The 13,705-nt window shown below is 41.6% G+C and overlaps 2 protein-coding genes across 2 annotated transcripts in view; both read left to right on the forward strand.

Annotated features, from left to right (window-relative positions):
- The window catches only part of TMEM175 (transmembrane protein 175), a 12,395-nt gene extending 5,183 nt beyond the window's left edge, over positions 1-7,212 (forward strand). The window contains exons 6-10 of the mRNA XM_071424639.1: positions 2-85; positions 714-878; positions 2,679-2,757; positions 4,377-4,518; positions 5,072-7,212. Coding sequence (XP_071280740.1) covers positions 2-85; positions 714-878; positions 2,679-2,757; positions 4,377-4,518; positions 5,072-5,735 — 1,134 coding nt within the window. The 3' untranslated portion in view covers positions 5,736-7,212. The remainder of the gene's footprint in view (position 1; positions 86-713; positions 879-2,678; positions 2,758-4,376; positions 4,519-5,071) is intronic.
- Positions 7,213-8,648: 1,436 nt separating this feature from the next.
- Positions 8,649-11,043, forward strand: ATP5ME (ATP synthase membrane subunit e). Its single transcript, XM_071424640.1, has 4 exons — positions 8,649-8,807; positions 8,960-9,014; positions 9,277-9,375; positions 10,904-11,043. The coding sequence occupies exons 1-4, from the start codon at positions 8,772-8,774 to the stop codon at positions 10,927-10,929; spliced, it is 216 nt and encodes a 71-aa protein (XP_071280741.1). The 5' UTR covers positions 8,649-8,771; the 3' UTR covers positions 10,930-11,043.
- Positions 11,044-13,705: the final 2,662 nt, after the last annotated feature.

Here is a 13,705-nt window from a genome sequence, read left to right on the forward strand (position 1 = left end):
GTTTTCCTTAATGGCCTCCTTTCCAGGGGTACCTTTTGGCATCTTCCTGTTCAGCGTTTGTGCTGTTGTCATTGGCCTTATACAGGTATTGGAGCTATCCATTAGTATTTTCACTTTTACATAGACTTTCTTGTGTAGAACTGAAATTAAGCTTCTTACTGAGTGGCATAAATTGCTAAATATGTTATTTGTATAGCATTCTTCTTCAAAGTTATGCTCATTATGATAATACAGTACCTATATGTAAAAAAAAGTTCACTGTCCCATGAAGCTGTTTTATGCAACTAAATCAGCTGATCTCAGTGTTCACAGAATTCCTTTCCCACTCTTTGCCTTGGGGAAAGAACAGTTGAGTTTTCCATGCAGCAGTGGGTGAGGGAACACAAGTTTTCAGTCTGAAGTCCAGCAGCATTCTTCCTCCTGGTGCAGTGCTTTGTTGCTTTCAGTTCCTCGTTACAGAGGTCTTCGTTCCCCTTCATCAAGGATCAAAGGTCATGACAGACTCTGCAGAGGAGAGTCTGTCATGACACATAAATCTTTGAATGTCTTGTTAAATCTCAGAGTTTCTAGGACCAACTTTCCATATGGGAGTGAAGAATAAGCTTGCAAGTGTTTCGGAATGTGTTGATTTATAGTTCTATGTCTTATGTTTGAAATCCTTCATATATTTATATGCAATAGTAATAAGTTCAGTAATGCTCTTTTCCTTGCAGGCTGTGATAGTAGCATATGGATTCTATCACCCACACTTACTGAATCAACAGATACAGGAATCTGAAAATCAGAATTTCTATAAACGTCATATCTTAAAGATTATCCTGAGAGGACCAATTTTATGCTTTTTAGCAGCCATCTTTTCTTTTTTCTTTATTCCTTTGGTAAGTTCTCTCGGTTAACAGAAAACTTTGATGCAGCAGTTTGTATTAGCTGTCTTTAGGACTGTGTATGAAAATAGCAATGTCTGTGTTAATTATGCACACTTTCTCCATTGCTAGTTCTAGTATAATAAAGCCTCGATCTTGGCCGTATTATCGAGCAATGCAAAGATGGTCCGGGAGCCCCGTCCCTCTGGGAGACAGAGAGCCCAAATTCCCAGGCAGCTTGCAGCCGTGGCTACCCTTAGCAAGCTCAGAGATTGTCAGCTCTTTAGCGATTATCAGCTCTCTTAGGATCTCAGCTCTTTGCTTGCTTGCTAGGGTGCCCTTGGCTGAGGCCTGAAGCAGACACAAGAGAGGAGAAGGGGAAGTCCTGGTGTTCCACAGTGATGGTTTACTGGGGAGTCTGTGAAGGGTCCCATGGACAGCTCTTCTTCTGTCAAATGGGCTAAACCAGCCCCTTTGTATAGGGTAAAGGGGGATCCAAACTTGTCCAATAGTAGGGTTAGGGAAAAGTGGGGTTACAGAGATAAGCTTTGGGGCGGGGGGTCAGAGACAGGAACTTATTTTGCTGTCTCATCATGCCTCAGCAGTTCCTACTGTTAAGCCTCAATCCTCCATGGAGCTTTCCCAAGCTCTACGGAGTCTGCTACATTCTAGGGTGTTGTTTTTTGCATTGAATGTATTTAATCACATATATCACTGTAACTTGATCCATGAGTTTGTATAGTGTAGAAAGAATATTCTGCAAAATTATTACTTGCTGTGCCTGCTTTTTTGTTTGTTTTTAGCAGGTCTTCCAAACTCTATGTTAGTATCTTGTGCACCAGAAGTAGTTGAGGAAGCTTATGTGAAATGAAGACCACATTGCACAAGCTGAAGAAAAGTGAATGCAATTGCTGCACTAACTTAGGGTGTAAGAGCAAACAGAGAAGGGAGACCAGTTAGGCCACCTGCCTCTCAAGGACTGCTTTTATGTGGTCTTTTTCTCTTCCATCTTTAGTTGATGTCAGTGAGTTGTTCCCACTTATTAATATAGCTTTAACTCTTTTCTGGAACCCCTACTCAGAACTGAAATCTAGTTTTTGAATGTATGCTGAACTTCCATTGCTCTTGTTCTTTAGGAAAAGATGGATTTTGAGACAGATTCCACAGGAATTGGCAGTATTTAAATAATCCCCAAGTTTGTGAGAAATCAGGTTGCTCTTGGTGAAAGGGGTAGTTATAAGTCCAAACATGAAAAGGCCTAGTTTTGTCTGAAAATATGTTTTCCTCTTCTTCCTCACTCTGTTCACTGTAGTTTGGTTGTTTGTTTTTAATATTAACAATGGTGAAATTACTCTCCAAGTTGCTTCTTGCTTAGACCTGTGCAAAACTTGCTTAGACCTGTGCTTCTTGCTTAGACCTGTGAACCACTTAGGACACACCAACGTGTTTTTGTGACGCAAATAGTAAAATCTTAGAGTGTCATGAATTTGAAGAACCATAAGGATTATGTGCGACAATTCTTCAACTTCCAAAGTAGTTATTCCTGCACTTTTTGTCAGCAGAATTATTTCCCTACTTGTTTTAGTTTGCTTCATTACTGGTACTAAATTAGCTAGGAAAAAGCAGTATTTCGTTCCACATGCATTATTCAGGAAGTGAATGAGCATTTCAACTGAGCCTTTTTCTTTTTGAAAGTCAAGATTTCTTTTTCTCAGTGTCATTAGTTCTAAGATTGAGAGTTATAGTTTCATACTAAATCTGGAAGGTAATTTATATTTTTGATAACTATAAACTGTTCATTTTCTTCTCCAACAGTCTTACGTACTTCTTGGACTTGTAATAATTTTTCCGCATCTCAGTCGATTAATTACATGGTGTAAAAACAAAATTCTTGGTAAGTAACAAAATTCCTAGACATATGTTCAGATTAGGTTGTCAACATGTTATGCAGACAGCCCAGAATGAAGTAATTTCAGTTCTGCTTTCATTTTCAGTCTCAGAACATAGTGATTTTAGGGTTTATTGATGTGCTTCTAAACAGTGTCTCCCTTGTTCCCTAATTTCCCCTCATTCCCCTGTGATGAGATTTGTGTGAGGCACAACACATTGTAAGATCATTTTTCCAGTGCAAAACCTTTCTTTTTTGTCCTGATAGTGCTAGTGCATGCGTAGGTATATGAATGACACCGGCAGGCCCTCTATCCGTTTTCCCTCCTCAAGAGGGAGCATGGAGATGGAAGAACATAAGGAAGCAAGCTCTGTGCCTTTACCACTTCCTTCCCCGCAATGCTGAATAGTCACACATTTTCAAACAGGCAAGCACTGCACCTGTAAATCAAACTTTCTCACAACAGTTAACTGTTCAGGGTATTACTAATTACTCATTAATCTAACTGCTATAATCTAAAGATGTGCCTTCACACATGTCTCAAGTTAGCCTAAACCCATGCTTCCTTCCCTCATGTGCTTTCTGCCCTCCTTGTGTCAGGAGTAACAAGTGCACAACCATAGCTACCTGAGCTGCTCTTAAATCCTGCTGAGAAAGAGGTTGGCATTGCTAAAATCTAAGGAGCAGGGGATATCATGTGACCTACTTAGCTGAAAGGTGCAGTGTCCCTCTGAGAGGGACCACAAAACCACTGAAGAGATAATGTCTTTGGTACTGATACTCCCAAGCTGGGGCAGAAGAATAATGCCTTTGTACTTCTACTGCTGCTGTTCAGACTAGTACAAGTCTGTCTGTTTCCAGTGCAAATGTGACCATACTCCTCACTCCCCCATGTGGCAGCAATAACAGGGAGGCAGAAATGTTCTAAAAGGATGAAGCCAGACTCAGAGCCTAGAATAAACACACGCAAATATTGTCCATGTTACTTTGATGGGGCCAGTGTGGTTTGCAGTCAGGTCACATATCTACCTCACCCTATCAGATGGCTGAAATACTGCTTTACTGAATTTCTTGTGATTACACCTGCTTGCATTCCTGTGAAACCTTAACCTTATATATATATATACCTGAAGCAGTGTGTTTTCGCTAGCTAGGCACTTCTGAGTTCACTCTTTAGAGATGTGTTAAACATTTCCTATAAAAACTACACCTTGAATTATTTTAAGTGAGTTTAATATCCTTGTTCAGCCCCCATGTTTTTTTTCAAAACAGGTTTTTACTACCATGTAGTCTAAGTTCTCCAAGCTGTCATAGCAGCCCTAGAGCTATTAGGGCTTCCTGAAGTACAGCATCTGATTTGTTTTGTTCAGTTACAGCTTGGAGTCATTATTAATGGTTTGCCATACAGTTTAAAGGAAAAAGCTTTTTTTGTTGTTTTTGTTCCTGAAGCACTTGTCTTGAAAGAAACATAAATTTCAGGGAGAGGCACATATGCCAAAAAAAGTAGAGTGACTGACATCCTTTTGTCTAAAGAAAAGTTTAGGTAGATAGGGAAAAAAGGTAGGTTGTTGAACTACCTTATTTTATACTTCTTTTCATGATTAAGCCTCTGGATTTGTTTCCAGGTCAGAGAGGTGAAGAGGAGGAACCTCATAGCTTAGAAACCTTCACTTTTTACCTCAGTGAGCCTCTGAGTAAGGAACGAGTAGAAGCATTCAGTGATGGAGTCTATGCCATTGTAGCAACGCTGCTCATTTTGGATATATGGTAAGGCTTTGTGCTGGTTCTTACACTTTGTCTTGTTAAACACATGAACTTCTGTCGGTGTGTAACATTTGAGGAAATAAAATTAATCAAACATTGTGTTTGACCTCCAAAATCTGCAGTGGTTACTTTAAAGTATGATTTTCTGGAAGGACACAGAGAACAAACCAAAGATACTTTTAACACCCACATTCCAGCAGTAATGATCATCAGTGTGCATAATACATGTTGGGATGTAGAGTCTTGAAGAACAAAGCTTCCTTTTTTTGCTTAGGTATGTTTTCAGATGAAAGCTTTTTGTCAATAAAAGCTGTTTAGTCTCTGTATAAACTTTATTAACCCAAAGGAATACCAACCTGCATTCAGATTTCCTTATATATATATTATTTCTTTGCAGAGCTATTATTTGAAACACTGTTTCTAAATTACTAGAGAAGTACAGGGTGGATTCCTGTTGTTCACTACTTTCTCAAAGTAAAGCAGCATAATTCAGTCTTGCTCCAGATGTGTTTTTATAACAGGAATATGCAAAGTAAATTAATTTTTCTCTCCACAGTGAAGACAATGTTCCTGACCCCAGAGAAGTTGAGGAGAAGTTCCATGGCAGTCTTCTTGAAGCTTTAAGTGAATATGGGCCAAACTACCTTGCTTACTTTGGCTCATTTGTTACAATTGGTCTCCTGTGGTTTGTCCATCACTCTCTTTTCCTTTATGTAACAAAAGCTACCCGGTTAATGGGACTGCTCAACATACTTTCATTGGCTTTCATTGGTGGGCTTCCACTAGCTTACCAGCTGACCAGTGAATTTGCAGAAAAGTCTCATAATGAAATAGAAGCCATTCAGGTCAGCTGTGTGATCACTTTCTTTGCCAGCATATTTCAGTTTGCAATATGGACTACAGCCCTTCTCAATGAAGAGGAAACTTTGCATGCCTTTGCTAGATATGGTGGCAAGGAGCATGCCTTCATGTTTGCCAAGTTGGCTCTTTACCCTTGCGTAAGCCTGGGGGCCTTCTTTCTAACTTGCTTGTTAAGTGAATTTAGCACTGCAATTTTCCATCTTATGCAGATTGTAATCCCATTTGCTTTTCTTGCCTTGCGCATTTTTGTTAGAATTTCTTTAACTGCCATAAAGTCTGTGATGTCTCTCTCCAGACACAAGGTTGTATTGTTAGAAGAAGAGGAGGCATGTTTGTCTCCAAATGAAACACTGTCCTAAATTTCTGCACAGTGCATGTGAAGTTAAGAGATCAACTTCAGCTCCTCTAACTCGCATTATATTCGTGTGTGGATTATATTGATGTAAACCAAAGCCTGTATTGACCATAACTGGGGCATATTTATGTTTAAGCTGGCCATGCTCAAGACCCTTTCTCCAAAATCTGCTATTGAAAATATTGGATAAAGAGGGGATGCAAAGAAAAGCATGTTCCCCTTCTTCTGGTATTGCCTTATAGAAAAAAATGCTGCTTGACATGTAACTGCAGCAATGATCAATTAAGAAGTGCGCAGATACCCAGGAAAATGGCAGCCAAACACAGAAGTTGGTTTAGTTTCTATGTAAGAGAATGTGAGGCATGGAAAACACAGAGACATCTGGATTTCTGGATGGTACATCATAGTAGAACATGTGTGCATACAAGTTACTGGTTTCTTTTTTTTTTTTTTTCCAATGTTAAATTTTTTAATGGTTTTTTTCAATGGTCTGTCCTGCATAGTCACAAACAGGGGATAGCAGTTAGAAATCTAACTGTTTGAGTGGCTCTGTGTGAGTTTGGATGGGAGTTGCAATTGTGATAGCAGTCTTCCAAGCCATCTGAACACAAGTTCTTTGGCCACATCTATTCTTTTTTTAAAAGTGTGTAACAAATGAGGATTCGTGTGGCTTTGCATCCAAGTTTCAACTAGCTTTGACATTTTCTGAGGGAAAAGAGCTCTGTGATTAGATGTAATTTTTTTTCTGTCCTGCAGAAGCTTCTTGTCTGAAGTGTTTTAATTTCTCAGGCTTTTTGTGTCTGTTTTTTGTCTGGCAATGGAACATCCTTCTGTTATTCAGAAGGCATGGTGTCATATTCAAAGAGAATATGAGACTGCAATGTGTGAGAGTTCCACATCAGGTAAAGGAGTTAAGCTTTCTCCTGAGTTTGGACAACTAAGCGGTCCCACAGATTTCTGAGTCTCAGGAAGACAGTAGAAGAAACTAACCCCTGGAAGTTCCTGTCCATGATAATGTTGAATTTTTTTTTTTTTTTTACACTTACATGCAGCTGAATAAGTATTGTGCTTTTCAAATCATCTAAACTCTGGCTGCCCTAGAAGCCATTACATTTCCTTCTGGCAGAGTGATTAATTTGTATCTTGAATTATCTTAGTGCCTGACAACTTTAATGCCATAATTAAAGGCATTTGGGGAATTTTGTTGTTCATCATGAAAAAAAAAGTGGCAAAATATGCCTGAAGAAATTACAGGTGAAAAACAAATATCTTGTTTTAGTTGAGATCAGTCTTGAAAGCACTTGTGCTTTTGTTTTGAAGCACCTTGATACCGAATATGTCATTGTGAATATTACATACTTCTCATGAAGAGTACATTCAGCTATTCAAGGGGATTAATACCTAGTTGTGGTTAAATTACTTCCATTGTGTTGTGTATAGCACTTTTTCTGATACTTAATAAAAGCACTTTTGGTTCTGTATGGTTTTGTTTCTAATGTGCAGCAGACACATAGTAAGTAGTGAATATGTGTATTTGTAATAAATTGCAATCAGTGAAGAAACAAAACTTCAAGCCATTTATTTCTTCTCTGTAGGTGAACTTTAAGGCCGATGTCTGTAATTAAAATTACGTTAGGTGGGTTTTTCCTACAAGGTCACTAAGGTCCCTTCCAACCTCAGCAATTTTGTGATTTTTTTTACAAAATACCAAAGTGTTTTTAATGTGATGTAAAGAAATGTTGATTCTACTTCTCATGGTACCTGAAGAGAATGAAACCCAAAAACTAGCCAAGGAGTTTCATTTCAGTGTTTATAAAGATGCTTTGTATAAAGCCATGTATAAATATTACTAGGCACTGTACTGGCTCAATAATGCTGCCTTTTTTTTTTTTTTTTTTTTGGTGTGTGTGTATGCGTCATTTTGGTTGGTTTGGTTTTTCTGGGTTGGTTTGTTTCTGATTTTTTTGTTTACCCCACTTACAAATAAGTAATTTGTTCTGCAGTAGAAAGAACCATTTTATTTTTGCTTGCAGTCAAAATAGCATTATTCAACCCAAATTGGTAATATATCAGAACCTAAACCTAAGCACAAACATGATATGAGACTTTATATAAAGAGAGGTCATTTAGCATCATTTCAAGTTCTTTAGAAAGAAACTTCATCAATTTGAATTGTGTCATTTTCGAGTAGGAGATCATTCCCAAATATAACTGTAACTAGTTGTTCTTGATAGAATTGCTAATGACCACAGGATTTTGTATCTATGAAAATTAAACTGAAATACAGTAATTGCAATCCCAGAACCACAGAACGGATGTCATTGGAAGGGGCCTCTGAAGACCGTCTAGTCCAACCCTCCAGTTTGAAGCAGGGTTGGCTTGCAGAGGTCTTTGTCCAGTCCGACTGAGCATCTGCACAGAGACACCATAACCATTTAATGACAGAATCATTAAGGTTGTAAGAGACCTTTAAGATCATCCAGTCCAGCTGTTCACCCAGCAGTGCCACTGTAACCCCTAGACCACTAAACCACATCACCTGCACCCGATCCTCATGCCTCTTGAACATCTCCAGGGAAGGTGACTGCACCACTTCCCTGGCCAACCTATACCAATACTTGACTACCTTGACAATGAAAAAATAATTCTAGTATATGTTTTCAAAGCGCTCAACAGGTTTTAATGTCCAATTACCCCTATGAGATAAAAAAAATTATTAAAAAATAAAAAATAAAAGAGTGGTTATCTTTTGTTCCATTTACAAGGAATTTCCTGCCGTTCAGTCTGTGTGCATTTGTCATTGAAAAACATGGATGAGATCCCCTCGATCCTTCTCACAGGCTGCATCGTCATAGCTCCCTCAGCCCCTCCTCGTGGCGGAGACGCTGCGGCCCCTACGCCGCCGGAGCTCTTTGAGGGACGGACCCGCCGGCGTTCGGGAAGCAGAGGGCGGCACCGCATTTGGCTTCCCGGTCACGGCTGTTCCCACCCCTTCCTGCCGCCGCGCTTAGTTCCGGCCGCCGCCGCCGCCACCGCCAGGATGATCCCGCCGGTGCAGGTGTCCCCGCTCATCAAGGTGAGAGCGCTGGGGGGATCGCCGGGGCTGTGCCGGGGGTGCGGGGGCGCGGGGAGGGTCGCCCGGGCCGCCGGGCCGGGGCGCGGGGCGATGGGGGCCGGCCGTGCCTGTGGGCTGAGCGAAGGGCGCGTCCTTGTCTCTGCCTCCCGCAGTTCACCCGGTACTCGGCGCTGCTCGTGGGGATGATCTACGGCAAGAAGCGATACGGTGAGTGCGGCGTCCCGGTCGGCCGCTCCCCCGCGCCCGCCCCTCAAGGGCACCTTCAAATGTCCTGGCCGCCATTTCCCTCCCTCGGCCCGGCCGCGGCCCTGCCGGGCGGCCCTGCTAGTGTGAAACCCCAGATCCCTATGAAATGTGCTTTTCTGCCAGCGAAACTGGCTTCTGCTCCTTTTTGACCGAACCCGCAGGAGCGGAGCTTTCCGCAGGGGGTTCGGGAAGTTATGTTTTAAAGGGCTTATGTTGATGGCAGACTACCTGAAGCCGATTGCTGAAGAAGAGAGAAGAATAGAGGCGGAGGAGAAAAAGAAACGTGAAGAACTGGAGCGAATTGCAAAAGAGCTTGCAGAAGGTAGTTTCTCGGTTTAGTGTATTCATCCCACACTGTGTTGCAGGCGCTAGGCTGCAGGACTGGTGGTCCACCGCAGTGCTCGTAAGAGAAACTGGGGCCTGCAGCTAATCCCTGGAGGCGCGGGTTAGGGCCGTGTGAGGAGTAAATAGTACTGCTGTTTCATTATGCCTGCATTTTGAAAAGCTTGTCAGAGCAAACCGTAACACTTTTGCAACAGTCAGGACTTGTTAAATGGCTGAATTTCCACCAAGGGAACAAACTGCTAAAAGATGCTCATTATTCTGTGAGGAATAACTGAATCTATATATCAGCTGTGCTGTCATGTCCCTTTTTCATCTGGATGTGCAAGCAAGCCCTTTGCTCCATGCAGTGTAGGAACCTCACAAATATGACTAAATATAGGGCATAGGCAATAGTACGTAATTGCAACTTGAGACTTTTAAGTGGCATCACACGTGTATTGCTAGAGGTCAGCTTGGTCTTTTTGTATATTGCAGTGTTAGAGCTGCTTTTGTTGTATCTCTCACGTGCAGAGGGTGTGCTGGAGGGCATCATTTGCAGCTAATACTGCTGCTTTTGTTCTCATTCCCTTCCACCGTAGTATTCCTGCTGCAGCATTGTTTCCCTTCTCCTTAGGATTATTTCTTCTGTTCCCTCTGTGGGTCTAACGGAGGATTTCTTCCCCTCTGCCATACAGAGGAATGTACTCTCTAGCTTTGTTTCACCTAGGGTTTTTAGGTAGACTTAAAACTAAGAAGAATTTTAAGAAAATTGATTAACAACTCAGGCTGCTCTTGGTGCAGATACACGCTCTGTAACTCTTTCCATATGAAAGAACATTTGCATTGTTCTAAACAAAATTATTATTGAACAAAACACTATAATTAAATTAACTACACATACAGAAATTAAAATATGTTTTGTCTATGACTTACTGGAGATAAAGTTTTTTGCCTTCTTAAATACATCATCTCTATTGGCCATGGACTAAAAAAAAACCGGATCTTTAAGATGTTCTCTAGTTAGATTAAACTTTCTGTATTTTTGGAGGTGGAGGCTGTGCTGTAATGTTGCCAGGCCACTTAGTAAGGAAATTTTCATGATTATTGCTTTAGAATGTTGAATCTGTTTAAAAGTGGCACATAGGTGACACATCTGTTGTTCCCAACAATGGGTTTGATCTGGTTTTTTTTAGAAAAGCAGTTGTTAAACTCTCTTTATGTGCAGTGCAGTTGCTGAAGATTGTTCTTTAAGATGGACATACCTGCAGTGGTGGCTTTTTCTGGGCTCATTTGACTTGTCAGTTCAGAAAACTGTCTTTTACTGATGAGTAAACTTAAAAGTTTGCCATCAACCCAGAGCTGTTAATTACAATTCTGTTGAATAAACAGAAGTGGGAATCATAAATACTGGCCAGAAGGAAATTACATAAAGATAGGCTTTATGTTTGGGGTTTTTTTATGCTTTGCATGTTTTTGTTCTGCATGGCTAATAGCTTTAATCATGTTTGTGTTTTCTTCCCTTTTAGCAAGTGAAGATTCCATACTGAAGTAAACAACAGATTTCATCTGAATTTCGCACATGGAAGTACATGGCTAGGCTCCAAGCTGTCCAATGGTTTTTGAACTCTGTGTGATACTCTATCAATAAAGTACTTACTCCACTTCAGTTGGTATTTTTGAGTGAATTGCGCAGAACAGCAGCAAAAATAGGGACAGAATGTGACAGGAAGCAACTGTCACAATGTAGCTATTGTTGCAACTGAAATACTCCTTTGTATTCCCCCATTATCCACAGGTAATGATTGTGATAAGAAAATACATAAAATTTTATATATATGGGCAGGTAGAGGAGACTGGCAAGGCACTATTTAAATGGTTTGACTGGGGAGTTTCATAGAGTCACAGAATGTCAAGGGTTAGAAGGGACCTTCAGCATCATCTGGTCCCTGCCATGGGCAGAGACACCTCTCACTACATCAAGTTGCTCAAGACCTTATCCAACCTGGCTTTGAACAGTGCCAGGGTCAGGGCACCCACAGCTCCCTGGGCAGCCTGTTCCAGTATCTTGCCACCCTCCCAGAAAAGGATTTCTTCCCAATATTTGATATAAATTTCCCTTCTTTCAGTTTGTACCCATTACACCTTGTCCTTTCACTACAGTTGCTGATGAAGAGTCCCTCTCCAGCTTCCCTGTAGGACCCTTCAGATACTGCAGGATTGCCAGTAGGTTTCCACACAGCCTTCTCTTTTCCAGGCTGAATAGCCCCAACTCTCTCAGCTTGTCTGGGGGAAGTGCTCCAGCCCTCTTACCAATGTGGCCTCCTCTGCACTTGCTCCAACATTTCCATGTTTATTGCTGGAGGCACCAGAGCTGTTCTCAGTACTCCAGGTGGGTCTCACCAGAGCAGAGGGGCAGAATCCCCTCCCTGGCCCTGCTGCCCATGCTGCTTTGCATGCAGCCCAGGATCCCATTGCCTTTCTGGGCTGGGAGTGCTCATGGCTGGGTCATGTTAAGTTTCTCATCAGTTACCACCCCCAAGTTGTTCTTCTCAGGGCTGCTGTCAATCTCCACTCATCCTGTAGCTGTGTCTGAGATTGCCACAACCCAGGTACAGCACCCTGCACTTTGCCTTGTTGGCCTTCATGGGGTTTGCACAGACACACTGCAGCATGGACAGACAACTCTTCAACTAATTAAAGTTGAAAAGAGGGTGCATTAATTACAGTGCTGGACACGTGCCGAGTAATTTCCAAATGCATGTGTAAAAAAGTCACAAACACCTGCTCTCTGTTTATCCAAAAAAGTTTTACATATTCGAATGGCTTCCAGATTTCTACCTTGCTTATTATAAAAACATTAGCTCTCACCTAATATTATAATTAGCTGAATATCCATTACATCTGCCCAATTGTCCTCTTTTTGGTCGGTGGGCTTCTGGAGAAGAAGTAAGACATCTTCCTCATGGTAAGCTCTTCACCTGTGTCAAGGTGCTCCTTGGCCTGCAGGTCACAGTCCAAACCTCTCATTCTTAGAAGCCATGGGTATTTATGGCTCCTGCACTCTTACAATACTTCATATATCACCTGTCATCCCCAGCCTTGTTTCAGTTATCCCCACCTGGTATTGATTAATTTCCTTGTTCTTTACTAACTACATTTCTAACTTAACCCCTTGACTCACCACCCCTCCAGCCTGTCCAGGCCCCTCTGGATGGCACTGCTGCCTGCCAGTGGTGCTCCACACCGCTTGGTGTTGGTGCCAAACAGAGGGTGCCCTTGATCCCACTGTACGTGCTGCTGGCAAAAGTGTTGAAGAGTATTGGCCTCAGTACTGACCCCAGAGGGACACCACCTGTCACCAGTCTGCATGGACAATGAGCAGTTAATCACAATTCTACATTTATGTCATCTTTTTTTCAGTTTTGTTATCACAGTGCTCAATTATTGCTCAATTCTTTCATGTGGCAGAGCAGTCAGGTTTGATTCTGGCTTGTCAAGCTATGTTGTGACCTGAGGAATTGGTGCTGACTCATTAGTCAGATATTCTAAGCAACACAGATGGACAGATGTCCTCAAAACTAAGTTACAGACAAATTGTAATGTGTCTCTTTCATAAGGAGTGACCTGCTGCACATCATGATTATGCAAGAGAGGTCTGCCATGCTTCCCACACACTTTGCATGAACTGGCTTCAGGCAAGAAAGCCATCCTTGTAATTCCTCTTAGACTGGGAAGAATTCTGAAGTGGGGTGGGAAAGGTACCATGTATCTCTTTACAGCCATTCCAGAGGGACCAAATTAGTTCTCTGCCACCCCATTCTGGATAGACAATAGATGATTGTCTAGGTTCAAGCAAAAAAAAAAAAAAAAGGCCAAGCAAAGGAAAGAAGCAATGAAAATAAGCCTTTCCTCTCAAAAGGTTTTCGAGGGTTTTTTCTGTATTCTGGAAAACACTACATCTATGTTTTCTTCTGCTGGAACTACATTTGTGTGACTCCTGAGTACTCTGCTGCTTTGTGAAAGGGAGTGGAATGGTTTCCTACTGAATCTAATGAATGTTTTTTCTACTCCTATAGTTTTGTAGAAGGAGTAGAGGAAGAGGTACAGAGAAAAAAGATCTTCCTCTTGCAAATTTTATGATAGAGGATGGAGACAACACTCAGCCTAGACTGAGTGAATCTAAAATCTTGGATCTAGTACTCTCTGAGCTTTCCTTGTATAGGATCTGAATATGCTGGTGGGACAAAACCCCTTTACAGAGCACCAAGACATGCAACCCATCTGCCTGAAAGGTGGAGCTGGGATCCATACCCTCCCTGTGGTGTTCA

Source organism: Agelaius tricolor, unplaced genomic scaffold, assembly GCF_023055355.1.
Source record: "Agelaius tricolor isolate 1412-34295 unplaced genomic scaffold, bAgeTri1.0.p SCAF_4, whole genome shotgun sequence".
Taxonomy (NCBI): domain Eukaryota; kingdom Metazoa; phylum Chordata; class Aves; order Passeriformes; family Icteridae; genus Agelaius; species Agelaius tricolor.

Excerpts from the sequence above, each read along its gene's own strand:
- ATP5ME (XM_071424640.1), top strand. The coding sequence starts at position 8,772 with ATGATCCCGCCGGTGCAGGTGTCCCCGCTCATCAAG. Across the intron at positions 8,808-8,959 it reads AGGTGTCCCCGCTCATCAAG|TTCACCCGGTACTCGGCGCT; the intron begins GTGAGAGCGCTG and ends TGCCTCCCGCAG. Across the intron at positions 9,376-10,903 it reads TGCAAAAGAGCTTGCAGAAG|CAAGTGAAGATTCCATACTG; the intron begins GTAGTTTCTCGG and ends CTTCCCTTTTAG.